At 26.1% G+C, this 26,696-nt stretch overlaps 2 protein-coding genes and 2 long non-coding RNA genes across 5 annotated transcripts; all 4 read right to left on the bottom strand.

The window, feature by feature from the left end:
- Positions 1–285: 285 nt before the first annotated feature.
- On the bottom strand, positions 286–9,815 carry LOC145745248 (protein NLRC5-like). Of its 2 annotated transcripts, XM_082563262.1 has the most exons (15): positions 9,679–9,815; positions 9,418–9,474; positions 9,252–9,312; positions 8,678–8,793; positions 8,499–8,568; positions 6,808–6,933; positions 6,664–6,713; positions 6,151–6,220; positions 5,939–5,988; positions 5,643–5,727; positions 3,500–5,301; positions 2,674–2,838; positions 2,033–2,194; positions 1,184–1,347; positions 286–927 (listed from the first exon to the last, which is right to left on the bottom strand). In XM_082563262.1, exons 4-15 carry the CDS (start codon positions 8,777–8,779, stop codon positions 915–917), a joined length of 2,859 nt encoding a protein of 952 aa, XP_082419388.1. In that variant the 5' UTR covers positions 8,780–8,793; positions 9,252–9,312; positions 9,418–9,474; positions 9,679–9,815; the 3' UTR covers positions 286–914. The 2 variants fall into 2 exon arrangements, with proteins under 2 accessions (XP_082419388.1, XP_082419389.1); XM_082563263.1 differs by lacking the exons at positions 6,664–6,713; positions 8,678–8,793; positions 9,252–9,312; positions 9,418–9,474; positions 9,679–9,815 and having other exon boundaries at positions 8,499–8,566.
- Positions 9,816–10,140: 325 nt separating this feature from the next.
- On the bottom strand, positions 10,141–11,951 carry LOC145745784 (uncharacterized). The gene is made up of 4 exons (XR_014281273.1): positions 11,825–11,951; positions 11,416–11,535; positions 11,030–11,138; positions 10,141–10,690 (listed from the first exon to the last, which is right to left on the bottom strand). It is a non-coding gene; the product is annotated as an uncharacterized LOC145745784 (long non-coding RNA).
- A 357-nt stretch (positions 11,952–12,308) lies between these two features.
- Positions 12,309–13,638, bottom strand: LOC145745785 (uncharacterized). Its single transcript, XR_014281274.1, has 4 exons — positions 13,535–13,638; positions 13,132–13,329; positions 12,468–12,551; positions 12,309–12,373 (listed from the first exon to the last, which is right to left on the bottom strand). It is a non-coding gene; the product is annotated as an uncharacterized LOC145745785 (long non-coding RNA).
- Positions 13,639–15,850: 2,212 nt separating this feature from the next.
- On the bottom strand, positions 15,851–19,454 carry LOC145744998 (protein NLRC5-like). The gene is made up of 4 exons (XM_082562982.1): positions 18,147–19,454; positions 17,296–17,460; positions 16,655–16,816; positions 15,851–16,018 (listed from the first exon to the last, which is right to left on the bottom strand). Exons 1-4 carry the CDS (start codon positions 19,452–19,454, stop codon positions 15,851–15,853), a joined length of 1,803 nt encoding a protein of 600 aa, XP_082419108.1.
- Positions 19,455–26,696: the final 7,242 nt, after the last annotated feature.

Genomic DNA, 26,696 nt, shown 5'->3' with positions numbered 1-26,696 from the left:
TGTTACTCTATGTTTAAGTCGCACATTCGACTTTCCCACATCGAGAAGTAAGATATTTACAAAAATATATATATATATGGCATGTTTAAATCATTAAAATGATTTCATCATTTTTTCCCGCCGCATAAATGTTATAGTATAGTATACCTTTTTATTCTCTTACATTAATGCACGAAATATCTGAATAAAAAAATTGAATAGTGGTATTAATTTCAAGTATTTTTTGTAATATAAGCAACAGTTTAATTATTGTGGAAGATCTCATTTCGATGGTATAGGACAAAGTTTAACTATTACAAATGGTATCACAAAAGTTTAAAATGAACAACAACAACAAAAATCAAATGATGAAAAATATAAAAATAATTGATTAAATTGTTAGTTAATTGCAAAAATCTAGTTAAAAATACTGAATTCTTACAACATGGTAGAACGAAACACAAAAAAGTTTACAAAAAAGAGAAAATAATCATGAAATAAAATATTTGTTCGGATGTCGCATAACATTTAAACCAAATACGAACTTTAACTACTTGTATATTTTTTGAATTAAAAATTTAAACAAAAGCAAAATAAAATATTATCCCTTCTATAGCCTACACAAGTATTATTAATTATTATTATTTTGATTTATTTGTGTTATCATAAAATAGGCTTAAATAATTAATAACATACCAGAAGAGCATGGTGTAGTGTTAAGAATACTTGCTACACCATACATAAGGTCGTGGGTTCAATACCCACTAATATCATACTTTAGTACCCTTGAGTCAGGCGCTATAAACGGTAAGAACTCCTGCTGAGCCAGCACTTAGTCACAAAAGGTAAATAGGCAAACCTAAATGCCTAGTGTTTTTTTAGTTTAATTGAATCTTCTTTATGAAAATATCAACTCAGTAAACATAGCTCGGAGTTCATAACATCCCTCTAAAATTCAATTTCACAAATGTTAAATATTTCCGCAATAAATTAAAAGACATTTAAATCTCCATTATGAAATATAATAATATTTTCACTACAAAATATATTAATTTAACAATGTATTAAAAATGTGGTTTAAAAACAAAATTTAAAATTAAAACAATAAAATTTCGGATTTAATTAAAATTAATTAAACTAATTATATTAAATGGTTAGTATAAAGTTTATAAAATTTAATGAATAATATTTAAATTCAACTTACAATTTAATATTTGGACCCGATTTATTTGCTTCACGTAATCGTTGTTGTCCTTCCTCACTAAAACAACCAGATGCCCATAATACTTCAAAGTTGTGGAGACATGATATGAAAGCATCAACACAACCATCCCCAAGCTCGTTGCCGCTAATATTCAACTCTTTCATCTAAACATTTAAGTGTTTAAAACATTTTGTTTTATTTATAAAATAATAAAGCTATATAACCCAAGTCAACTAAGCCCATTGTAAAAGAACATTATTACGTCATAGTGATTTGAAACTTTATCATATTTTACGTTAATTTAAATTGTAAATTAAGTAATTAACAAAACGCAATTATTTTAATTATAAAAGTGCAATATTAATAAATAATATATTTTTAAAAACTTATATTTATAATAAATATATTTGCGTGTTGTTAATTATTTAATTTTGAATAACCACAACGTAAAATAAAAAAGATAAAAAAAATTTTGCAATAAAGTATGACGTCACAGAACAATCAGAATGATGATTGTTTAAACAATGGTTTGCATAACTTACATTATTTATTCAGTTAATAATTCTTTTTACTTTTATTAAACAATTAAAACTCACGCAATAAAATTAATTAATATATTAACTTAACATAATTATTAAAAACAAAATATTCCAAATTCTTAATATGTTAACATAACATTAAAAAAATAAACTATATTACTTTTAAATAAATAAAATATTATTTTATAAAACTATAACTTAATAAAACAAATAAAAAACAAAAAAAGTAATTGTAATTATATCCAATAAACCAAACCAACCAACAATTTTAAATATATTCTACTATAATTATATTAAATAAAACACTCACAGGACATGTTAACTTTAAACATCCTTCAGCAATGGCAATCCCACCAGCTTCTGTGATGTTACACTCCCTAATATAAAGCACTTCAAACTTGTCCATAACTTTACCAAGTGCTTCCGCTACTTTATCAGTAATTTCGTTTTCTGATAAATTTAACTTCTTCATCTAATAAATAGAAAATTAAATTTATTTAATTTTTGGTTTGTTTTAAAACAATTTTATTTAATTACTAAGTTAAAATATTAACAAAATATAAAGGCACTTATACAGATTTGTAAAAGAGTATGACGTCACAAACAATCAGAGTGATGATTGTTTAAACAATAGCTTGCACAACTTACGTTATTTATTCAGTTAATATTTTTTTTTCTTTTTTTAAACAATTAAAGCTCACAGAATAAAATTAATTAATATAATAATTTAACATAATTATTAAAAAACAAAATATTCTGAATTCTTTATATGTTAATATAACATTAAAAAAATAAACTATATTACTTTTTAATAAAAAATCATTTTATAACAATTATAACTTAATAAAACAAATTAAAAACAAAAAAGTAATTGTAGTTATATCCAATAAACCAAACTAACCAACAATTTTAAATATATTCTACTATAATTATATTAAATAAAACACTCACACGAGATGTTAACTTTAAACATCCTTTAGCAATGGCAATCCCACCAACTTCTGTGATGTTACATTTCCTAATATGAAGCTCTTTAAACTTGTCCATAACTTTACCTAGTGCTTCCGCTTCTTCGTAATCAATGTTTTGGAAAGAGGAGTTTAACAAAAATGTTATCTGAAAATAATTTAACAAAATTGATTCAAAAATTATAATAGTTACCTAAAAATTTCTTTTAAAAAAAATTTAAAGATAATGGCTTTAATAAATTCAGCTTTTTTAAACTTTATGGTATAAACATTTTGCATATATGTTTTATAATATTTATGTTAAATTAATGAAGTTTTATTCACCTTCATGTATATAAAAATAATATTTTTTTTTAATTATTTTTTATAAAAATAGGTTTTATTATTAATTTTATAATTTTAATTATTTACCACAAAATACTTATTGTCAAACAACAAAATAATGTTTGTGATGTCATACCAATATGAAACCAATTCAAAGTTTTATATAGTTTAAAAGTTTATTGTATTTTTTATTGTTTAGTTATTTATTATAATTATTTTTAAATAACTAGAATGTATAAATTAATATTTGTTGCCATTTGTAAATGGAAAAAATTAAAATTACTTTTTTAACTTAACTTATATGTAAGGTTATTGTTAAGATATAATAATAACATAACCTCGAAAAATACAAGAAAAAAAGTTTTTTCGCGTAATAATTAAGCTTGAATAATCAAAACAATATTTTTTAATAATACCCTTTTTTAATGGTACTAATTAACGTGCAAAAATTAAAAAAACAATTAAAATAATAAAGTTTTACAAACCTTAGCCTTTCCTTTCTCAGCTGAAGATATTAACTTTAAACAATCAGTTAAACTTGCTTTTAACTTGATTCTTACAAAAAGAGGTTTGGTGATTCTTTTAAACATATAGCAAAGGTGAATGATATCACTTGGCAACAACTTTTCTTCAAACCAAATATACAAATTGTCAGATAGAAGATTTAACACAGATTGGTTGAGTTCATCATTTTCAGATTCGTACAAATAACTGCTAAGTTGAAGGATTGTAGCAGCGTGCTCAGGTTGTTGATCAAAATCTAAAGATGAAAGACCAAGTTTCTGACATAAGTCTTTAGCATATGTTTTTAACACCATTCGTTTTCCATCACAAACTGTTGTAGAACAAGATTGAAACATAGACAAATCCTTGGAACTGTAGAATCCGTAAAGAAATTTTGTGACTACTTCCCATCGACTAGCGAAAAACTGTGGAACATATTCTTGAAATTCGTCGAGACTTGCCCATAAAAATAAATACATAGCAGCAAACAGTTCTTGCCAGGTGAGATGACTGAAGTTGCTTCGTTTGTCTCCTTCTAATATCTTGACTCTCATGTTAGATGAATCATAAACAAAAGTGTCAAGAAAGGTTTTCAGAATTTCTTTTGAGATACCAGCATTGAATATGTCATTTTGGTCAAAAATAATTTTTGTATTCTTGAAACCATTCCAAGCAAGACAAGCAAGACCCTTGAAACCCTCTTTAAGATTTTCTGTGTTGTCGTGAAAATGATCCGATCTAACATAGTGTAATAAAGAAGAAAGCATTACCTGCGTCATTGTTTTTAGTTCAACTGCTGTGCCAGTCAAAATTGCTTGATTTATGCAGTGCATAGTAAGAATGCAGTTAACAGGAACATAATTAAAAGCATCAATATCTAGATGATCTTGCAAGTACTTAGATACTTCAGATGAATTTTCCCCACATATCTGCACGCACATGTTTTCTTGAGCTTCCTTATTAAAACCAAGTAATTTTACCACCAAGTTAGGTCTGCAAGAAGGATGCCACTCAAACATTTGCTTTGGTCGAGATGTAATAAGCTTATAAGCATTAGGAAATAACTTTCCATTAAAAATGTTATTTAAAAACTGCTCAGCTGATCCATTTGTAGAAACTAAACTTTTAGGTTCTTTTCCTAGCAAGGTACTATCAGCTTCATCCAGTCCATCAAAGATAAGGATCACGTCAGAACTGTTTTTAATACAATTTAATGATTCTACATCAGTAGATTCTGGCTTATCCCAATCAATAGATGAATTTGCAACAAAAAATCTAAAAATTGACATTTTTTCACCAAAATCAACAGATCGCAACTTAATACAAAATATAAATTTTATATTCAGTAAAAAGTCATTGTTTTTGCACACGATGTCGCTTATAAGCATCTTAATGAGAGTAGTCTTCCCCATCCCAGCAGATCCTATCACCGAAACCACTTTGGAATTTAACTTTACAAATCGTTTTCTGTTTTCTCCCTTTAAATGTTTTTTGTCAGCATCCAGTTCAGCTTTTTGTGTTGCAAATTCAAAAAGTTTATTTAACTTAATTTTAGTTCCAGATAAATTGTAAATTAGCTTGGACATTCTTTTAAGTTGTTCCTTTCTGGTATTATGATGATCAACTGAATCCAAGTCTTTAATATCAGTGGAAGAGTATTCAGCAATTTCTAACTCAACATATTCTATCTGTTTGTCCAATTCAACAGGAGAGCAAAACTCACCAGCAAAAAGTCTAGCTTGTTCAAAACATTTTTCAGATAGTTCAACACACAAACAATCACCTGAAATACAAAAATTTGAATAAATAGATATATTAGTTAAGGTATATATTTTATAATATAATCACTTACTTTATTTTAAAAATTCTATGTAACTTATAATCCCATTTATTATACACATTACAACACAGATAAAATAGTTATAAAATTTTTTATATTGTCATAAATTAATCTAGTGACGTATAAATGCTTTATTATATTCCTAGACCAGAAGCCTATATTTTTGCTTAAAAAGTATAAGCTAATAGACCAACAATATAGATTTAGTAGGCTTTCATTTGTTACATAAATGTTTCACAGCAAAGTCTTTTTTTATACCAAAGCCAAAGACATAAAACACTCACCTTGCATATTTCTTGTTAATGTTCTTTGTGTTGGAGAAGGATTTAAAATTTCTTTTACCTGGGTTTGAGATTCTTCGGGATATTCCTTTAAATAAACTTTAGTTAAGTAAAACAAATTGCTATCCACTTCATTACAAAACCAAAATACAAAAAAGTTAATGTAACCTTTCTCTTTTGGACCTATGTCACAATAAGATAAATGATTAAAAAAAAGTTTGTGTAAAACATTTTTTATGTTACAACAACAATAATGCTCATATCCAAGAAAAACATGCAAAACTGCAAAACTTAAAAACCTCGCTTGATGACAAGGAACTGCAATGTTCATTTTCTTCTGAAGCTGGTCCTTTAAAAACATAAAAAATAGTTGTGCAGTAATTAATAAAATATTTAGTTAAAATTCGTATTTAATGTATAGCTTTTATATTATTTTACTCTAAAAATAATTAAGATTTTAAAGTTTAATCATTTGTTTGCTTGAACACTTCAATTATAATTTTTTTCTTACTATGACTACGTTGTGGAAAAACTTTTTGGTGTCTTCTTGGTTGGGGTCTTGGTTTTTCTGTAGAATTTTCCTGTTTTAATAAAAACAATAGAACATCTGTATTTAGTATGCATTAGGCTAACTTAAGCTAGTATCATGAAATCAATGATTTCTTAAACTTGTACAACTTAACACTGGGTTATAAAAATATTAAATATAATAAAAGAGAAATAACTGGAACCCCAGAGTACGTGAGAGAATTAACAAGATTGTAAGTTTTGGAAAACAAATTTGCAAGGATTGTAAAATATGAGAGAAAATAAGCGAAGAAATATGAGAGAAAATAAGCGAAGACTAAAGAGTACAAAATAAAATTTTCAAATACTGTAGCAGTACCATAAAGCATGAGAAAAAATAAGCCAGGACCGTAAAGTAATGACAAGTGATCCAAAACAATTTATAACAGTACAAAAAAACAGTTTAAAAACTGTATAAAAAATGTTTAAAATTAATGTTTAAAAGTAAAGTAAAAACCTTTGTAGAAGAAGAAGACAACTTGTTTTTATTTTCTTTTGAAACATTTCCTGTTTATTAATTTAAACAATATTTAATCCAGTATTTTAAAACAGTTACTTATTTAACACTAAAATTACATGTTTTTTAATAAAAAAAATTTACCTTTTTTGTAAATGTTTGTGTCATCAAATTTTGAATCAATTATGTTAACTCTACTTGATTGGTCAACATTTGTAACATTTTGGATATTTTCAGTTTTATTGAGAGCAATGTTAACAGTTGTTACATCTGGAATTAAAAATTTTAAACACAAAAAATTAAACTGGTAAGATAATAATTTTTTTGCACTAAAAATCTTGATTAAAGTGGGAAAATGTAAAGAACTTTAATTTTCACAGAAAGTTGTTAAAAAGTAAAAAGTATAGATTCATAGTACCTTAAGGTTCTCACCAACCTTCCCTCTGTCCTTTTGGTCTTTCCTTATTCTTTCTTCTAGTATACAGTCCTCCCTAATTCTCTCTCATACTTTACATTCCTCCATAAATCTCTTTCTCTCGTAGTTTACAGCCCTCCCTAATTCTCTCTCATACTTTACATTCCTCCATAAATCTCTTTCTCTCGTAGTTTAAAGTCCTCCCTAATTCTCTCTCATACTTTACATTCCTCCATAAATCTCTTTCTCTCGTAGTTTACAGTCCTCCCTAATTCTCTCTCATACTTTACATTCCTCCATAAATCTCTTTCTCTCGTAGTTTACAGTCCTCCCTAATTCTCTCTCATACTTTACATTCCTCCATAAATCTCCTTCTCTCGTAGTTTAAAGTCCTCCCTAATTCTCTCTCATACTTTACATTCCTCCATAAATCTCTTTCTCTCGTAGCTTAAAGTCCTCCCTAATTCTCTCTCATACTTTACATTCCTCCATAAATCTCTTTCTCTCGTAATTTAAAGTCCTCCCTAATTCTCTCTCATACTTTACATTCCTCCATAAATCTCTTTCTCTCGTAGTTTACAGTCCTCCCTAATTCTCTCTAATACTTTACATTCCTCCATAAATCTCTTTCTCTCGTAGTTTACAGTCCTCCCTAATTCTCTCTCATACTTTACATTCCTCCATAAATCTCTTTCTCTCGTAGTTTACAGTCCTCCCTAATTCTCTCTCATACTTTACATTCCTCCATAAATCTCTTTCTCTCGTAGTTTACAGTCCTCCCTAGTTCTCTCTCATACTTTACATTTCTCCATAAATCTCTTTCTCTCGTAGTTTACAGTCCTCTCTCTCTTATAATCTGCATTCCTCTCTGATTCTCTCTCTGACTTCACAGTTCTCCCTGAATTTCTTTCTCTTATAATATACAGTTTTCTCTAATTTTCTTTTTACTTTACATTTCGAGCTAATTCTCTCTTAAACTTTACAGTCCTTCCTAAATCTTTCTCGTACTTTACAGTCCTCTTAAAACTTTACAATTCTAGTTAATTCTGCCTCGTACTCTACAGCCCTTACTGATTGTAATCGTACATTACGGTCCTCGTAATTTTTTTTTTATACATTAGGGTTTATGCAAATTCTTTGTTTTGCTTTTTAGTCCACTCTAATCCTCTCTAATACTTTATTGACCGTGTTAAGTTTCTCTTGTACTTTATGGTTCCTGCTATTTCTAGTTTCTACTTTACAGTTTTAAGTGCTAAAATACCAGTGAAAAAGTAAGGCTGCAAAAGTGTTGTTATGCTTACTATTTTTTATTATTCTTGTACTTATTCAACCTTGTAAGGGCAAAAGTGTAAGGGCAATTCTTATTTAAGAATATTGGAGTTTTACTTGGAGTTTTACTATAATCATATAACAAACTTACTTGAAGGTAAATTTCTTGCTAGTTCACCAAGATCAGTACCAGCAGGAATATTAACTGTTGCAGTGGGTTCCTAAGAATCATGTTTAGTTATATTTATTTAACCTAACAGTATAAAATTATTTTTATTTATATATATGAAGTGAATATACTCCTTAAATAATAAATACATGATTGCTTACATGCGGCAACACTAGATCATTATTATTTGGCAACACTAGATCATTATTATTCGCAAACTCTGGGTCATTACGATTTGGCAACTCTGGTTCATTATTTTCCATACTTTCTTTTTTGTCTAAAAATAATATAAATCTTCTCAGCAAATTTTAGTTTTAAACTTAAGCTTATTCTAAAGCAAATTATAAAATAATTTTACAGTTTAATTTTACATTGATTTTAGTAACTAATTCTTATTGTGGGTTTGTTAGAAAATATTTAAATATAAATTTTACAAAATTATATCAAATATTTCCTACCCTATACATTGTTTAATCTTGGCAAACAAAATGACTACTTACATTAATGCCATAACTTTTAAGTCATTTTATACGAAGATTTTGAAAATTTTAGATTAGTTGAAAATTTTTTACAAATAAAATGTACACAATGTCACATATTAGTATAACATCTATATATAAAATTTAATTTAGAAATGTTAATTAAAAATAATTTTAGACAAACTGTAATGAGCAATGCATAGGTTAACCATAAAAATAGATAAAAAATTTTAAAATAATTATAAAATAAACTAACCTTTGTTTTGTTCTTGGTTTTTTTAGTAATAAATTTCTTGGTTTAAAAATATATCAGGAGCCTAAATAAAATAAATTTAAGTTTCAGTTTTTTTAAAAATATTAAACAACCTAATTACAAAAATTATAATATAAAATATCACAAGTTTTACATTTTTAAAAATTACCTTTTTGTGTTGTGAGTTTTTCCTGTGTTTTTACATCTCTTGTGTTGTAGGTTAATTCTATAATAAAATTATAACTATTTTTAAATAAGTTTAACAGATTTTAAGTAATTTATTGCAATAAAATTATGCATATTGGATATCAAACAAAATGTTGTTTTTTAACCATTATGTAAACAGCATAATTTTAACATTTTTAACCAGATTTTAACTTTTACAAAAATTTTAAGCACTTTAATGTAAGGTTTAAACGTGTTTTTTTACCGTTAAATTGCGTAAAAATGAACCAATTTATAGTAATTAAAGCATTAAAAATAAACTTTATTAAAACATTTATTAAATTGATGAACTGCATTTATTAAAAACTAATTAATTATTAAGCTGTTAATATTTTAAATATGTTAATAAGTTGAATAAATAAAGGAACCTAAGCAAAACAGTAAGCAACCTAAAACTTTATTGTGCGGTTGAATAACTCTTTTTAAATTTATGTATTTATCCTCGAATTTTTACAAATAAAAATTGTGATATAATAAATATTTAATTCAAATTAATTTGTTAAAACTAAAAGTAAAGCTATGCTATTTCCCAATACCCCAAAAATTTTTTTTTTATTACTTTTAAACAGTTTATTAAAATTAAATAGTTTTTACAAACCAAATGTAAAAACATTTGCTACTGGTATACATCGTCACATTATTACCATATAAGACTGTTATAGCGCAAGTTTTATCTGTTAATAGAACTTTGTGTTTAAGTCATTATTTTATGTGATTTTTAACTAGATTAGTTGAAACTTTTATACAAATAAAATGTACACAATGTCACATATTAGTATAACATCTATAAAATTTAATTTAGAAATGTTAATAAAAAATAATTTTAGACAAACTGTAATAGGCAATGCATAGGTTAACCATAAAAATACAATTATTGTCTTGGGTCCTAAAACAAACTTCTTGTTGGTTAATAAACAGAATCACAATGTAAGTAAAATATCACCCTGGTAAAACACAAAATTTTGTAACCGAAAAAATAAAAAATAACTATTTTAAGAGAAGAGATAATATGAACTATAGAAGAAATACAATTTCCTCATTTTTATTATCTTTAGATAAACTTTATATCCACTTTCTGGATACAACAAAAATCATCTTGAATATTAAACAAGATGTAACATTACATGTTTTAAGAGTAGTTTGGTTTAAAGCTAATCATGAGGTAGCTGATGAGTGAATATTCTTTCTCTTATCTGTGTTTTGCTTATGGAACAAACCTAAATAAACATTATACCGTTAACATAGTTAAGTTTCTTATTTATACATAAGTTATAAGGTTTGAAACCCACTGCTAGCATGCCAACTGTCATTATGTAAGGTGTCATTGATAATTAACATTTATAAAACAAACATTATCGAGTTAAATATCTTAAAACTTTATTAAACCTGATGGTAAAGGTAAATTTTAATCAAACTATTTAGTTAAACCAAATAAATAGAAAATAATGTCTAGTGCACTTTAGACTAAACCATAATTCTAGGTAAATTTTAGTTGCCTAGTAAACTTTAAAAACCTAAAATTAACTTTTTTTATTTAAATAATAATTAAGGAATACCTCAAGGACGTTGTACATGATCCCATGTGGATTGTTTTTTCGGTTACAAATATAAACGCTATCCAGTAAAGCTGGAATATTTAGAACACATAAATGTTGATTCCTTTTTCTAAATAATATTTAATACACACTTAAATAATGAATATGTCTATAAAATATACTGGTTCGAATTAAATTTGATAAAACACATATATAAAGTGTATTCTAGAAAGGTGAAGGTCAGGGTTATAATTTAATTCATTCTATTCATTTGTTTCAGGTATTCCATTTAACATAATTGGATTAATTTGATACAGTATATTTTAAAGGTACCCAAATAACAAAATTTATAAAAAAATTACTCATTTTACATTAAGAAATACAAATATTCAACTAATTTCATTTACTTTATGTTTATTGTAATACCGTCATGGTGGAAAGATCCAGACTAGAGTTTTTTGTCGATATTTTCAGTAGAAATCTTGAATCAGCAAATAATGATGAACGATAAATAATATAATCAACTTCTGTAAATATAAAAGTTTTAAATCACAATAAAAAAGGAATTTATAACCTTTAAAAAATAGAGTTATAAACCAATATAACTCCTAACTTGGCTAGAATTTAGGCCAACATAAATGCAGTATATAACCCGAATTTTAGTAAATACAACAAAAAATGGCTGAGAACAATATATTTAGTAAAAACTACATGAAAAGGTAATTTCAATAACATTTGAATGAATTGGATCCAATATTTTACACCATGTTTACACAGTTATTGTTCAGAAACCACAAGCATAAAGATAATACTTACATACAACATGAAATTGCATTAAAGTTAGTTTATTAGAAGTTGGGTTAAGTTGAACATCAATTAATTTACGATTCTCCAGTGTTGAAATTAACAATTTCCTGAGCTAATAATAAAGACTGACCATAAACCAACACAATTCACCTAAAATATTAATTTTCGGGATAGGTTATAAATGTATTTACTTCCACTTGTAAAATATACTATGGTACATACATTGTTAGCACACTGAACACAGTTTAATTTCTATTGTAGTTTATGGCACAGTCTTATGGTAAAATAAAATAAATTTATTGACAATTTCAACCAACAGCGTGGTGTAGTGGTCAGAACACTTGCTACATCACATGAGGTTGTGGATTTAATTCCCACTGCTTTTTTGCTGTAGAACCATTGAGTAAAGCGCTATTAACTTCTGCTGAGTCAGCACTCAATCAGCAGTTTGATTATGGGGCAATTATACCTAAAAATATCTTAAGAAGGCAAAATTTACTTAAGACTGGGTTGGAGTAACAGATGTTACTCAATGTTGAGGTCGTGATGTCAACCTTCCTACATAAACAAAAAATAAACAAAAAAACATTAGGGTACAATAATAATTCCCTTTATTTTGAGAAATATTAAAATAAATAAAGTAGTATCTCACCAATTAAAATTTCATTTTCTTATGAGGTCACATGATCCACTATGATGTCATAATGTTGGTGCCATGCCACATATATTACTCAACCTAAACATAAAGAAAAATTAAAAAATTAGTTTATCAATTAATAAATAGAAAAACAGGATCCCTTGTACTTACAACTGTAAAGTATGAGAGAGAATTAGCTAGAACCGTAAAGTACAGGAGAAAATAGCAAGGGCCGTTAAATGCAATAGAAAATTAGTTAGGATTGTAAAATACCAAAAAAAAGATCATGTTAACCGTTAAATTAAAGAGAATTAGCCAGGCCAGGTAAATTTGTGAGAAAAAAAGGTATGACCGCAATGTACAAGAGGTTTTCTAAGAACTGTAAAGTACAAGTGATCTGAAAATATACTGAATAAACTTTATACACAGAAATTGGAAATGTAATTTTTAAGTATTTTTAAACTAATAACATATTTAGATTAAACTTGAAAGGAAGGGAAAAATAGAACATTTTTAAAGCAAATATCATCTTGTTGTTTAAAAAAATTTCTTAAAAACTAATTTAATTTAAGTTTTAAAAAGTTCAAGGTTTTTATCCTCACACCCAACTTATTAACAAAGTAAATACAAGTTTGTAAACATCATATTTTAAAAATTAAATTTATTAAATTTTTCTTACCGCTAATTTTTTTTATTGTGACAAGCTATTCATAATACTGAACTCAAGGGTGAACGATGAGTCATTGGTGTGGCTCGAACCTGAAACCTCATGGCATGTGATCTGATGTCATGACCAGTATACCACACTACAGAACTTCACTTATTTATCTTTGGTGATCCAATTACTCAACAGCGCCACTACAACCACAGTGGTCAACTAAAATATTAAAATAATAGGTTTAATTAGTGATTAAGTTATTTTTAAACTTTAATTATAGAAATGTAGAAGAAAAAAATTTAAAAACATAATCAACAGAAATAAAAAAATATTTACAATTTAATTAAAATATTACAAATACTATGTTATCATTAAATCAATTTAAATTGTATTACAATATACTCAACATTACAAATTAGTTTACTTCAAGGTATTAGTGAGATCATATTGAAGAATATTTCCATGAAGTTGAGAAGAAATTTATTCCGAGCCAGATTAAAGTTTAAACTTTGCTTTCTTTACTTCCCGGTTTCACCTTTGAATATAATTAATTTAGTTTAATCCAGGTAAAATGAATAACTTGGAATTGTAAAATCATAAATGAATTAAATTTAAAGTAGTTTGTATAAGTTCAAGTCATAAAGGGTAATACTAAAAGAAGGAAGTGGAGAGAAGGAAGTGAAGAGAAGACAGGGAGGAAGGGAAGCACTAAAAAGAGAAAGGGCAAGAAGAAGGAGCTCAAAAGATAGTGTTTAGCAGCCATTTTTATTAAGCAACAGAGATTGTCATTGCTAAAGGTCTGAATAATGCAGAAGACAATTTCTGCTGCTTACTAAAAACGGCAAAATATTTTCCCTTGAGCACCTCCTTCTCCAGTGTGGAAAGTAGGGCAGCATGCACGCACAAGTATAAAAAATGCTTTTGCACGCCTGGTTTCTAAAAAATTCGCGCACACGCAATATAGGCCCCTTGTAGTATACTTAAGCCAATTTAAAGTAAAACATTCATAGATAAATCATGCGTGCACGCGTAGACCGAAATTTTTATACACATGCATGCGCGGTTACGCCTTTTTTAAGATTGCACGCACGAGATCTCGTCAAAAACCGCCCTACTTTCCAGACTGGCTCCTTTCCTCATGCCTTCTTTTAGTATTTCCCAACATTAAGTTAATAAATGAAAAAATAAATAACTAAAAATTGAGTCACTTTACTAAATTTAACTTCACACTAAACAAAATAATTGTCCAAATATTTACAAATAATAAACACAAATATTTTTAAATTTAACTTTAAATTATAAATTACTTACAACTATTTGAAACCAAGGAATTCTTTTTTTTTAAATTTTAATATTCAGGTTACTTCTAGGAGCTCCAAATTTTATATTTCTTTGTTATAAACCATGCATTGTTTGGCACTTGTTGTTAAACAATCTACATTGTGCACAATCACTCACTTTTAATCTTAATTAAAACAAACAATTTATCACAATTATGCGTCATAAGAGTTATTTATTACATAACATAACCAATCAAACATTTGTATTCAGTAAAAAACAAATTATTATTAAGATATTAATGTTTAAAATATGTTTATAAGTTGAATAAAATCAAACGTGAAACACGTGTTTTCCCTAAGCAGTACAGTAAGCAAACCGCGACCTTGTAGTACGGTTGAATTATTTTTGTTTTTATTTTATCCTCGATAGTTTACAAACAGTAAACCAAATAAAAGATTTAAGTAAAACATCTGCCTTACAAAACTTAACAAGATAATAATTAATATAAGTGAAACATAACGTAATAAAGAAATTTGACAAATTATAAAAAAAATAACATTTTTAAACTAAAAGCGGGGGCTTTCCAAGTTTTTGAACCATAATTAAAAATTGAATTTCAAATGAACAACAAAAACATGGATCAAATGATGAAAAAAAATAGTTGATTACATAATTAATTGCAAAAATCTAGTTAAAAATACCAAACTCTTATAACATGGTAGAACGGAACACAATAAAGTTTACAAAAAAGACAAAATAATCATAAAATAAAATATTTGTTCAGATGTCGCATAACATTTAAACCAAACACAAACTTTAACTACTTGTAAATATTTTTAAACTTAAACTTTAAACAAAAAGGCAAAATTAAAATAAATTATCCCTTCTATAGCCTACATATTATTATTATTTTGGTTTATGTGTGGGATCATAAAATAGGCTTAAATAAATAATAACATACCAGCAGAGTGTGGTGTAGTGTTAAGAATACTTGCTACCATACATAAGGTCGTGGGTTCAATCCCCACTGATTTCATGCTGTAGCGCCCTTTAGTAAGGTGCTATAAACGGTATAAACTCCTGCTGAGTCAGCACTTAATCACAAAAGTCAAATAGGCAAACCTAAATGCTTAGTGTTTTAGTTTAATTGAATCTTCTTCATGAAAATAACGACTCAGTAAACATAGCTCGAAGTTAATAATATCCTTCTAAAATACAATTTTACAAATGTTAAATATTTCTGCAATAAATTAAAAGACACTTAAATCTTCATTATAAAATATAATAATATTTTTACTACAAAATATATTAGTTTAACAATGGATAAGAGAAATGGTTTAAAAACATAATTTAAAATTAAAACAATAATATTATGAATTTAATTAAAATTAATTAAACTAATTATATTAAATGGTTATTATAAAGTTCATAAATTTAATAAATAATATTTAAATTCAACTTACAATTTAATGTTTGGACCCGATTCATTTGCTTCACGTAATCGTTGTTCTCCTTCCTCACTAAAGCAATCATATGCCAATAATAGTTTAAAGTTGTGAAGACATGATAAGAAAGCATTAACACAACCATCCCCAAGCTTGTTGCCGCTAATATCCAACTTTTTTATCTAAACATTTAAGTGTTTAAAACATTTTGTTTTATTTATGGAATGACAAAACTAAATAACCTAAGTCAGGTGACCCATTGTAAAAACCATTATTACGTCATAGTGATTTGAAACTTTCTCCTATTTTACGTTGATTTAAATTATAAAAGTGCAATTTTAATAATTAATATATTTTTAAAAAACTTATATTTATAATAAAGATATTTGCGTGTTGTTAAATATTTAATTTTAAATAACCACAACGTTAAATAAAAGGGATAAAAAAATTTGCAATAGAGTATGACGTAACAGAACAATCAGAATGATGATTGTCTAAACAATGGTTTGCATAACTTAAGTTATTTATTCAGTTAATAATTCTTTTTACTTTTTTTTAAACAATTAAAACTGACGAAATAAAATTAATTAATATATTAACTTAACATAATTAAAAAAAAAAATATTCCAAATTCTTAATATGTTAACATAACATTAAAAAAAAAATATATTACTTTTAAAAAAAAATCATTTTATAAAAATTGTAACTTAATAAAACAACTTAAAAACAAAAAAGTAATTGTAATTATATCCAATAAACCAAACCAACCAACAATTTTAAATATATTCTACTATAATTATATTAAATAAAACACTCACAGGACATGCTAACTTTAAACATCCTTCAGCAATGGCAATCCCACCAACTTCTGTGATGTTACAACGTCTAATATCAAGCACTTCAAACTTGTCCATAACTTTCCCAAGTGCTTCCGCTCCTTTATCAGTAATTTTGTTTCCTGATAAATCTAACTTCTTCATCTAATAAATAAAAAATTAAATTTATTCAATTTTCGGTTTGTTTTAAAACAATTTTATTTAATTACTAAGTTAAAATATTAACAAAAAATAAAGGCACTTATACAGATTTGTAACAGAGTATGACGTCACAAACAATCAGAATGACGATTGTTTAAACAATGGTTTGCACAACTTTGGTTATTCATTCAGTAAATAATCTTGTTTCCCTTTTTAAACAATTAAAACTTACTCATTATAATTATTAATATATTAATTTAACATAATTAATAAAAACAAAATATTCCAAATTCTTAATATGTTAATATAACATTAAAAAAAAATAAACTATATTACTTTTTAATAAAAAATCATTTTATAACAATTATAACATTATAAAACAAATTAAAAACAAAAAAGTAATTGTAATTATATCAAATAAACCAAACCACCCAACAATTTTAAATATATTCTACTATAATTATATTAAATAAAACACTCACACGAGATGTTAACTTTAAACATCCTTCAGCAATGGCAATCCAACCAACTTCTGTGATGTTACAACGACTAATATCAAGCTCTTCAAACTTGTCCATAACTTTACCAAGTGCTTTCGCTTCTTCGTTATCAATGTTTTGGTAAGATGAGTCTAACAAAAATGTTATCTAAAAATAATTTAACAAAATTAATTAAAAAATTATGATAGTTAATACCTAAAAATTTCTTAAGCATACTGCTGGTTTACTATTATTGAAAAAAAATTCAAAGAATGGCTTTAATAAATTTAGCTTTTTTCAACTTAATGGTATAAACATTTTGCATATATGTTTTATAATATTTATGTTAAATTAATGAAGTTTTATTCACCTTCCTGTTTATAAATTTTTTTTTTTTAATTCTCTTTTTATAAAAATAAAGTTTTATTATTAATTTTATAAGTTTAATTATTTACCACAAAATACTTATTGTCAAACAACAAAATAATCTGTGTGATGTCATACCAATATGAAACCAATTCAAAGTTTTATACAGTTTAAAAGTTTATTGTATTTTTTAATGTTTAGGTATTTATTATGATTATTTTTAAATAGCTGGGATGTATAAATTAATATTTGTCTCCATTTGTAAAATGGAAAAAATTAAAATCACTTTTTTAACTTAACTTATATGTAAGGTTACTGTTAAGATATAATAATAACATAATCTTGAAAAATACAAGATAAAAGGTTTTTGTCACATAATAATTAAGATTAAATAATCAACACAATATTTTTTTATAATACCCTCATTTACTGGTACTAATTAACATGCATAAATTAAAAAACAATTAAAATTATCAAGTTTTACAAACCTTAGCCTTTCCTTTCTCAGTTGAAGATATTAACTTTAAACAATCATCCAAACTTTCCAACTTGATTCTTACAGAAAGAGGTTTGGTGATTCGTTTAAACATGTAGCAAAAATGAATGATATCACTTGGCAACAACTTTTCATTAAACTCAAGATCCAAATCATCAGGTAGAAGATTTAACACAGATTGGTTGAGGTCATCATTTTCAGATTCGTACAAATAACTGCTAAGTTGAACAAGGATTGTAACAGCATTTTCTGGTTGTTGATCAGACTCTAAAGATGAAAGACTAAGCTTCTGACACAAATCTTTGGCATATGTTTTTAACACCACTCGTTTTCCATCACAAACTGTTGTAAAACAGGATTGAAACATAGACAAATCCTTGGAACTGTAGAATCCGAAAAGAAATTTTGTGACTACTTCCCATCGACTAGCGGAAAACTGTTGAACACTTTTTTGAAATTCATTTAGACTTGCCCATAAGAATAAATACATAGCAGAAAACAGTTCTTGCCAGGTGAGATGACTGAAGTTGCTTCGTTTGTCTCCTTCTAATATCTTGACTCTCATGTTAGATGAATCATAAACAAAAGTGTCAAGAAAAGTTTTCAGAATTTCTTTTGAAATACCAGCATTGATTATGTCATTTTGGTCAAAAATAATTTTTGTATTCTTGAAACCATTCCAAGCAAGACAAGCAAGACCCTTGACACCCTCTTTAAGATTTTCTGTGTTGTCGCGAAAATGATCTGATCTAACATAGTGTAATAAAGAAGAAAGCATTACCTGCGTCATTGTTTTTAGTTCAACTGCTGTGCCAGACAAAATTGCCTGGTTTATGCAGTGCATAGTAAGAATGCAGTTGACAGGAACATAATTAAAAGCATCAATATCTGGATGATCTTGCAAGTACTTAGATACTTCAGATGAATTTTCCCCACATATCTGCACGCACATGTTTTCTTGTGCTTTCTTATTAAAACCAAGTAATTTTACCACCAGGTTAGGTCTGCAAGAAGGATGCCACTCAAACATTTGCCGTGGTCGAGATGTAATAAGCTTATAAGCATTAGGAAATAACTTTCCAATAAAGATGTTGTTTAGAAATTCTTCAGCAGAACCATTTGTAGATGCCAAATTTTTAGGTTCTTTTCCTAACGTGGTGGTATCAGCTTCATCCAATCCATCAAAGATAAGAAGCATGTCAGAACTGTTTTTAATACAATTTAATGATTCTACATCAGTAGATTCTGGCTTATCCCATTCAATAGATGAATTTGCAACAAGAAATCTAAAAATTGACATTTTTTCACGAAAATTAACAGAACGCAACTTAATACAAAATAAAAATTTTATGTTTTGTAAAAAGTCATTATTTTTGCACACGATGTCGCTTAAAAGCATCTTAATGAGAGTAGTCTTTCCCATCCCAGCAGATCCTATCACCGACACCACTTTCGAATTTAACTTTACAAATTGTTTTTTGTTTTCTTCTTTTAATTGTTTTTGTCAGCATCATTTTTAGCTTTTTGTGTTGCAAATTCAAAAAAGTTATTTAACTTAATTTTAGTTCTAGAGAAATTGTGAGTTAGCTTGGACATTCTTTGTAATATTTCCTTTCTTGTATTATGATAATCAAATAAATCCAAATTTTTAATATTAGTGGAAGAGTATTCAGCAATTTCTAACTCAACATATTCTATCTGTTTGCCTAATTCAACAGGAGAGCGGAACTCACCAGAATAAAGTGTAGCTTGTTCAAAACATTTTTCAGATAGTTCAACACACAAACAATCACCTGAAATACAAAAATTTGAATAAATAGATATATTAGTTAAGGTATATATTTTATAATATAATCACTTACTTTGTTTTAATTACCCTTTTAAATTCTATGTAAATTATAATCCCATTTATTATACACATTACAGCACAGATAAAATAGTTATGAAATTTTTTATATTGTCATAAATTAATCTAGTGACATAAAAAATGTTTTGTAGTGTTTTTAGACCAGAAGCCGATTATTCTGCTTAAAAACTATAAAGTAATAGGCCAACAATATAGATTTAGTAGGCTTTTTTTTGTTAACTAAATGTTTCACAGCAAAGTTTTTTTTATACCAAAGTCAAAAACATAAAACACTCACCTTGCATATTTCTTGTTGATGTTTTTTGTGTTGGAGAAGGTTTTAAAATTTCTTTTACCTGGGTTCGAGATTCCTCAGGAAATTCCTTTAAATAAAAATTTTATTTTATTTTTTTAATTAGTGACTTAAGGTCAAATTATCTTTAAAAGTAAAATATAAAAATTTGATAATATTTCCCCCCTTTTTTGAACTACTTTAAAGTAAGATCAATAATTGAAAACACATTTTTGTAAATCTTTTTTGTTACTATATAAATACAACTCATAAACCTGAACAACATGTAAAAATAAAAAAGTTAAACCTCGCTTGATGACAAGGAGCTGTAATATTCATTTTCTTCTGGATCTGGTTCTATTAAATAAAACACAAATAGTATTGCAGTAATTAATAGATTATTTAAACAAAATAACATCTAAGTTTAACTTTATTTATTGCATTTATATAAGTTAACCCATAAGATATTTGTACTTCTATGTGCTAAGTAAATAGCATGCTTAACCACAACAAAAAAAGTTTAAAGCAATTCAATAAAATATTATTTATAAATTTTCTCTACTTACTATGACTAGGTTGTGAAAACACTTTTTGGTATCTTCTCTTTTTGGGTCTTGGTTCTTCTGTAGATTTTTCCTGTCCAATTAAAAATAATGTAATGTAGGTACGTGGTATACAATCAGATTAGGTGTGGCTTATATTCCAAAGTCAAAAATGTCTTAAAACTTGTACAACTTGAGACTGAATTGCAGAAATGCCATTAAGTCAATAATATCTTAAGTTTGTACAACTTAAGACTAAGTTGGAGTAATGTCATAAGGTCAATAACATCTTAAACTTGTATAACTTAAGACTGGGTTAGGGCAATATTATGAGGTCAATAATATTTTAAACTTGTAAAACTTGAAACTAAGTTGGGAAATAAATATTTTATTTTAAACCAAAATATGTAATAATACATTTAACATTAAATATTAAATAAATTAAATACCTTTTTTGAAGAAGGTGTGTACTGCTTTTTACTTTCTTTTGATAAAGCACCTGTTCGATGCAAAAATATTAATTATAAAATACAATAGAACTATAAAAAATGAAAATGAAAAACTATAAAATGGTAGTGTAGTTATGCTAAAGTTATGTATAATTAGTTATAGAAATCGTTGTAGTTTACAAGTGCTCTATGCTCTTGCTTATGTCAGGGCCTAAGTAGGATTAAGATGCTAAGACCAAGATATCACGACTAAGATGCTGGGACCTAAAAGGCTAGGTTCTGAGTTCGACTAAGATGCTAAAACTTGCTGAAGTTAAAGCCTAAGAAGAACATGAAATGTTTGTTACAATTTTGTTTGCATGCAAGCTTACTCTAATTCCAAGGTTTAAAATACAAGAATATATGATTAACAAAATTACAATTACTTTTGTTTATTCATGTCATTAAACTTATTTACCACTTGCGTAAATATTACAACAATCTAAATTTCCTCCAGATACATTTACTCCACCAGATTGGTTGACATTAAGAGTGTTTTCTTGAGTGTTTTGAATATTCTGAGTGTTTTGGATAGTTTGATTTGAAGTAAATTGATTTTGATTAATAACAGCAGATTGAACATTTACATTTACAACTACATCTGCAAGAAAATATTTTATTAAAAAGGTTTGCATTCAGAATTGTTTTCAGCATAATAAATAAACAATATTTGGCTAACTTTTGTGTGTTGTGGTATAGTGACAGCAAATCGATTAAGTCACTTTAGTTTTTATATAGTTTATAGTATTTAGGCTAAAGGAAATGGTGACCAAAAAACAGTATAAAACAATGTTAGAACCTAAGTTGAATTAAAACCAAAACCTTTTAGTTTACTATCAACTTAAAAATATATAACAAACTTACTTGGGGGTAAATTTAATGTACTAAGATCACCAGCAGAAATATTTATAACAGGTGCTTGAAAATTCTGTTAAAATGAGTTTAATAAAAATTTTATGTCAAGAAAGTGAAATTTTGTTTGTTAAATAATAAATACCTGTGAATCGTTTACATTTGGCAACACTGGATCATTATCATTTGGCAACACTGGATCATTATCATTTGGCAACTCTGGATAATTATTATTTAGCAACTCTGGATCATTAACATTTGTCAATACCGGATCATTATCATTTGGCAACCTTGGATCAATATCATTTGGCAACTCTAGATCATTAACATTTGGCAACTCTGGATCATTATCATTTGGCAACTCTGGAGAATTACTTTCCATTCTTTTTGCTAAAAGGTAGTAAAATTTTTTAATTAATTACAGTTTTAAGTTTATTTTGAATAAATAATCTTTAAGGCATGTTTATAGAAAGATTTTATATACTTAGTCTTAAATGATATTAGAGTCTTAAACATCACTAAACTAATAAGAACAGTGTTCATGATTTAATCAAGTAATTCTTGTTGTGGGTTTGTTAGAATTATTTAATTGTTAACCACATATATTACTTAAATACATCGCAAAATAACAACATTTCGATTTATACTTTACACCTGAGGTTTAAAAAATTAAAAGTGCTTAAAACTGTTACATGTCTTCAACTTTTACATCAGTGGTTTTGCTTAAACTAATTATTTATTAAAGAATATTTTAAGGGCAAAAAGGTTTTCAGTAAATTAGGAACGCAGCTTTTTTAAACGCAGTAAAATAATATTTTTTATGAGCACAAAAATTTTCTAAAAATGATTTAATGGCTTTACAAAGTGGGCGTTTTGTTTGCTAAGACTAAACAAAAATTTCATTTAAGCGAAAAAGATTTACGACCAATAAACCAAAGCATGAAAATCAATTTAATGATTTAAAACATGCCATAAGTAATAATGTCTACATAAAGATTTTATAAAATGTTATGGTATGGTCACCAAACCCAGAATAGATGAAATTAGTAATAATTACGATAGAATAAAATACATTTTACAGAATTATATATGCCACAAAAGCGAAACATTTTTAATAATTTTGCAAAATCTGCAAAATAATTTATTTTTTAAATACTCCTTTTAATAAGTTTTTTTTTAAAGCCTAAGGGAATAAAAACTAATTTAAATTAAAAAATTTTAAGTCAAAGACCATTACCTAATAAGTTTATGCATAAAATTAAAGTTGTTATTTTATTTGTATCACATTCCAAATGTTTTAAAAAAAATTTAAATTAAAATAAGATAACTCATTTAATAAATTTAAAATTTAAAAGATTTAATTTGTTGCAATAAGTATAAGAGTTTGCAATTCTTAATATTAAATTTAGGCACGTTAAGTAAATTAAGTTGGCATTTCAATTACATGCTTTTAAATTGTCACTTGACTATTTTTAAAATTTCTTTTAGCATCACATCCTTTACATACTAGCAAGCTTACTTTACATAACGCAAAATTTTAAATTTTAGCATGAACAGAGAGGTTAACGACCAATTTAAATTTGGTATGGCCTATCTATTATTAACTTACAAGGATTTTTTACTGCAGAATATGGTTTAGATTTTAAATAAGGTTTAACACATTATAAGAAATTAGGATTAAATATTATTATATTCAATAAACCCTCTTTAGCATCACATATTTTTTATTTAAACGAAAAACATCTACAACCAATAAATCAAGGCATAAAAAGTTATTGTTACGTTTAAAAGCACTTTTAATAATGTGGATTTAATTTCGCAAAATTGAAAAATAATTTTCTATAGCGGACCTTTATTGTTTAATGGTTGGCAAACAAAATGCCTGTTTTATATACGGCACTATTTTTATATAAAGTGAAAACATTTCTAATAATTTTGCAAAAGCTGCAAAAAATTTTTTTTAAATACTCCTTTTAATAACTTTTTCTTTAAAGCCTAAGAGAATAAAACTGATTTAAATAAAAACATTTTAAGTCAAAGACATATACCAATAAGTTTATACATAAAATTAAAGTTATTATTTCATTTGTACCACATTCAAAATCTTTTTTAAAAACATTAAATTAAAATAAGATAAACACATTTAATAAATTTGAAATTTAAAGGATACAAAATTTAATAAATTTTAAAAATAATCGAGTGACAATTTAAAAGCATATAAATAAAATGCCAACTTAATTTAGTCAATATGCCTTAAATTTAATAATAAGAATGGCAAACTCCTGTCCTTATTGCAACAAATTAAATAACAAAGTTTAAGGAATATTTAACAAATTTGATAATATAAATTTATGCAAATAAACAAAAAAATATAAATTTCAATTTGGTAAAATTTATCTAATTTTCAAGTATTGCAGATATATTAGTCATTGTCTGCAAACAATCTAGACAGGGGAGCATACTGTTTGCTCATAAAAACCTGTTATAATATGTACCAGGTACATTACATACTAGCAAGGTCACTTTATGTAATAAAAATTTTTAACTTTTAGCATGAACAGAAAGGTTAACAACCAATTTAAATTTGGTATGGGCCTATATATTATCAACTTACAAGGTTTTTATACTGCAAAGTCCAAAATATGGTGTATATTTTAAAATAGGTTTAACACATTATAAAAAATAAGTTTAGTTATTATTATATTTATTCAACTCTTTTTAGCATCACATACTTTTTTATATTTTTTTAATTTAAACCAAAAAGATTTACGACCAATAAATCAGGACATAAAAAATTACTGTTGTGTTTCAAAGCACCTTTAATAAAGTGGATTTTTAATTCCGCAAAATTTAAAAAATAATTTTCCGTAACTAACCTTTATTGTTTAATGATTGGCAAACAAAATGCCTGCTTTATATATGGCACTAAAGTGAAAACATTTCTAATAATAAAAACATTTTAAGTCAAAGACCATTTACCAATAAGTTTATGCATAAAATTAAAGTTATTATTTCATTTGTACCACATTCAAGATGTTTTTTTTAAATATGATTACTGTAAGATAAACTTATTTAATAAACCTAATATTTAGGGAATGTAAAATTTAATAATTTTTTAAAAATAACCAGTTAGCAAAATAAAATATTTTAAAATCATTAAACTGTCAAATTAGTTTAGTCAATATGCCAATAATTTAATATTAAATATTACAATCTAAACTTATTACAACAAATTAAATTATAAAGTTTAGAGAATGTTAGTTTACAAATTTAATAATATAAAGCTATGAAAAAAAACAACAATTTTACTTCTATTATAATTTATCCATGTTTCAAGTTTTGCAGATATAATAATCATTGTCCGCAGACAATATAGACAAAGAGGCTTATTATTTGCTCATAAAAACCTGTTATAATATGTACCAGGTACATTTCGTGCCCCCAAGCTTACTCTACACAACGGAAACTTTTAAATTTAAGCATGACCAGAAAGGTTAAAGACCAATTTAAATTAGGTATGGCCTATCTATTATTAACTTACAAGAATTTTTTACTGCAGAATATGGTTTAGATTTTAAACAAGGTTTAACACATTATAAGAAATTAGGATTAGATATTATTATATTTAATAAACCCTCTTTAGCATCACATATTTTTTTTACTTAAACGAAAAACATCTACGACCAATAAATCAAGACATAAAAGGTTTTTATTCTGTTTAAAAGCACATTTAATAAAGTGGATTTTTAATTCTGCATAATTTAAAAAATAATTTTTGGTAACTAACCTTTATTGTTTTAATGGTTGGCAAACGAAACGCCTGTTTTATATTTTTTTATCTACATAGATTTGAACATTTGAACTATTCAAATACACACTATGCCACATTTAAGTATAATTTATAAAACTAAAGTATCAGTTATTAAATAAATATTTAGACCAATTCTAAGACAAAGCATTAGATAACAACAAAAATTAAGTTCAATATTTATAAAATAAACTAACCTTTACTCTGTTTATGGAATGAATCGAGATCCTAAATAATAATAAAATATTAACACACAATAATTGTAGTTAATCAAAAAAACTATACAAAATAGTTCTTAAGTCTTTTTTTTTCAAGTTAATATATAAAATATACCGTTATAATAAATGTTTTACATTTAGTTATTTAATTACCCTTTTTTGCGTTGTAAGTTTAATTCGATGATAAACAACAACTTATAACTATCACTGCAAGTACGAAAATTAATTTATTTCTAAAAAACTAGGTTTTTATAACCCAATTCTATATTTTAAACCTTTTTCTTTAACTTTTTCTTTTATGACATAGCATTTTTAAGTTTGTTGACTCCAATATAACAAAGCAATGTTTGCTAACATAATACCTAGGTTTAAGTATCAAGCTTTACTTACTTTAAATAACAACTCGAAATCAAAATTCACAAAAGAATCGATAATAACAAAACCCTGACAAGTTATGTTAGCAAATAATTTCGTCCCATAACCCTTTCTTTTAAAC

Source organism: Corella eumyota, chromosome 3 (assembly GCF_963082875.1).
Source record: "Corella eumyota chromosome 3, kaCorEumy4.1, whole genome shotgun sequence".
Classification (NCBI taxonomy): Eukaryota; Metazoa; Chordata; class Ascidiacea; order Phlebobranchia; family Corellidae; genus Corella; species Corella eumyota.
The sequence above is the reverse complement of the archived record's forward strand: the minus strand, read 5'-3'. Positions and strand labels throughout refer to the sequence as shown.

What these genes read in the sequence shown, in the direction of transcription:
- LOC145745248 (XM_082563262.1), bottom strand. Translation starts at nt 8,779, where the DNA reads ATGGAAAATAATGAACCAGAGTTGCCAAATCGTAATGACCCAGAGTTT. An exon ending in ATGATCTAGTGTTGCCGCAT is followed by an intron (nt 8,569 to 8,677) that starts GTAAGCAATCAT and finishes CATGATTCTTAG; the next exon opens with GAACCCACTGCAACAGTTAA. An exon ending in TGTCTTCTTCTTCTACAAAG is followed by an intron (nt 6,221 to 6,663) that starts GTTTTTACTTTA and finishes TTATTAAAACAG; the next exon opens with GAAAATTCTACAGAAAAACC.
- LOC145744998 (XM_082562982.1), bottom strand. Translation starts at nt 19,454, where the DNA reads ATGTCAATTTTTAGATTTCTTGTTGCAAATTCATCTATTGAATGGGAT. An exon ending in GTTTAAAGTTAACATCTCGT is followed by an intron (nt 16,817 to 17,295) that starts GTGAGTGTTTTA and finishes TTTATTTATTAG; the next exon opens with ATGAAGAAGTTAGATTTATC. An exon ending in GTTTAAAGTTAGCATGTCCT is followed by an intron (nt 16,019 to 16,654) that starts GTGAGTGTTTTA and finishes TTAAATGTTTAG; the next exon opens with ATAAAAAAGTTGGATATTAG.